The sequence below is a fragment of the Antrostomus carolinensis genome, unplaced genomic scaffold (assembly GCF_000700745.2).
Source record: "Antrostomus carolinensis isolate BGI_N321 unplaced genomic scaffold, ASM70074v2 scaffold51383, whole genome shotgun sequence".
Lineage (NCBI taxonomy): Eukaryota > Metazoa > Chordata > Aves > Caprimulgiformes > Caprimulgidae > Antrostomus > Antrostomus carolinensis.
Window position 1 is genome coordinate 1 of NW_010306869.1, and position 359 is coordinate 359.

Sequence of the window (359 nt, forward strand, 5' to 3'; positions counted from 1 at the left end):
AGCGTCATGTTTTACCTGGCAGCCGCTGTGTCTGATTTCTACATCCCCGCCTCGGAGATGCCCGAACACAAGATCCAGTCCTCAGAGGGGCCCCTGCAGGTGAGGTCCCCCTCCGCTGTCCCCTCCATCCCCTCCTGACATCCAGGCTGTCCCAGCAATGTCTTGCTGGCCAAAAAAGCCTGTGTTTTCTCCAGGAATGGGAGAGTGTGTTTCCATGGGAGCGGAATCCCATGGAAATATCCCTTGAAAGCTGTATAAGCTTATAACGTGGAGATCACAGAATCACAGGGTGGTGGGGTTGGAAGGGACCTCAGGAGATCATCCAGTCCAACCACCCTGCCAGAGCAGGTTCCCTCCAC

General features: G+C 55.7%; 1 protein-coding gene across 1 annotated transcript in view; it reads left to right on the forward strand.

Annotated features, from left to right (window-relative positions):
- The first annotated feature begins 6 nt into the window (after nucleotides 1–6).
- Nucleotides 7–359, forward strand: part of PPCS (phosphopantothenoylcysteine synthetase) — a 1,868-nt gene continuing 1,515 nt past the window's right edge. Inside the window, exon 1 of the mRNA XM_010165243.1 lies at nucleotides 7–99. Within this exon, the coding sequence (XP_010163545.1) occupies nucleotides 7–99 (93 nt within the window). The remainder of the gene's footprint in view (nucleotides 100–359) is intronic.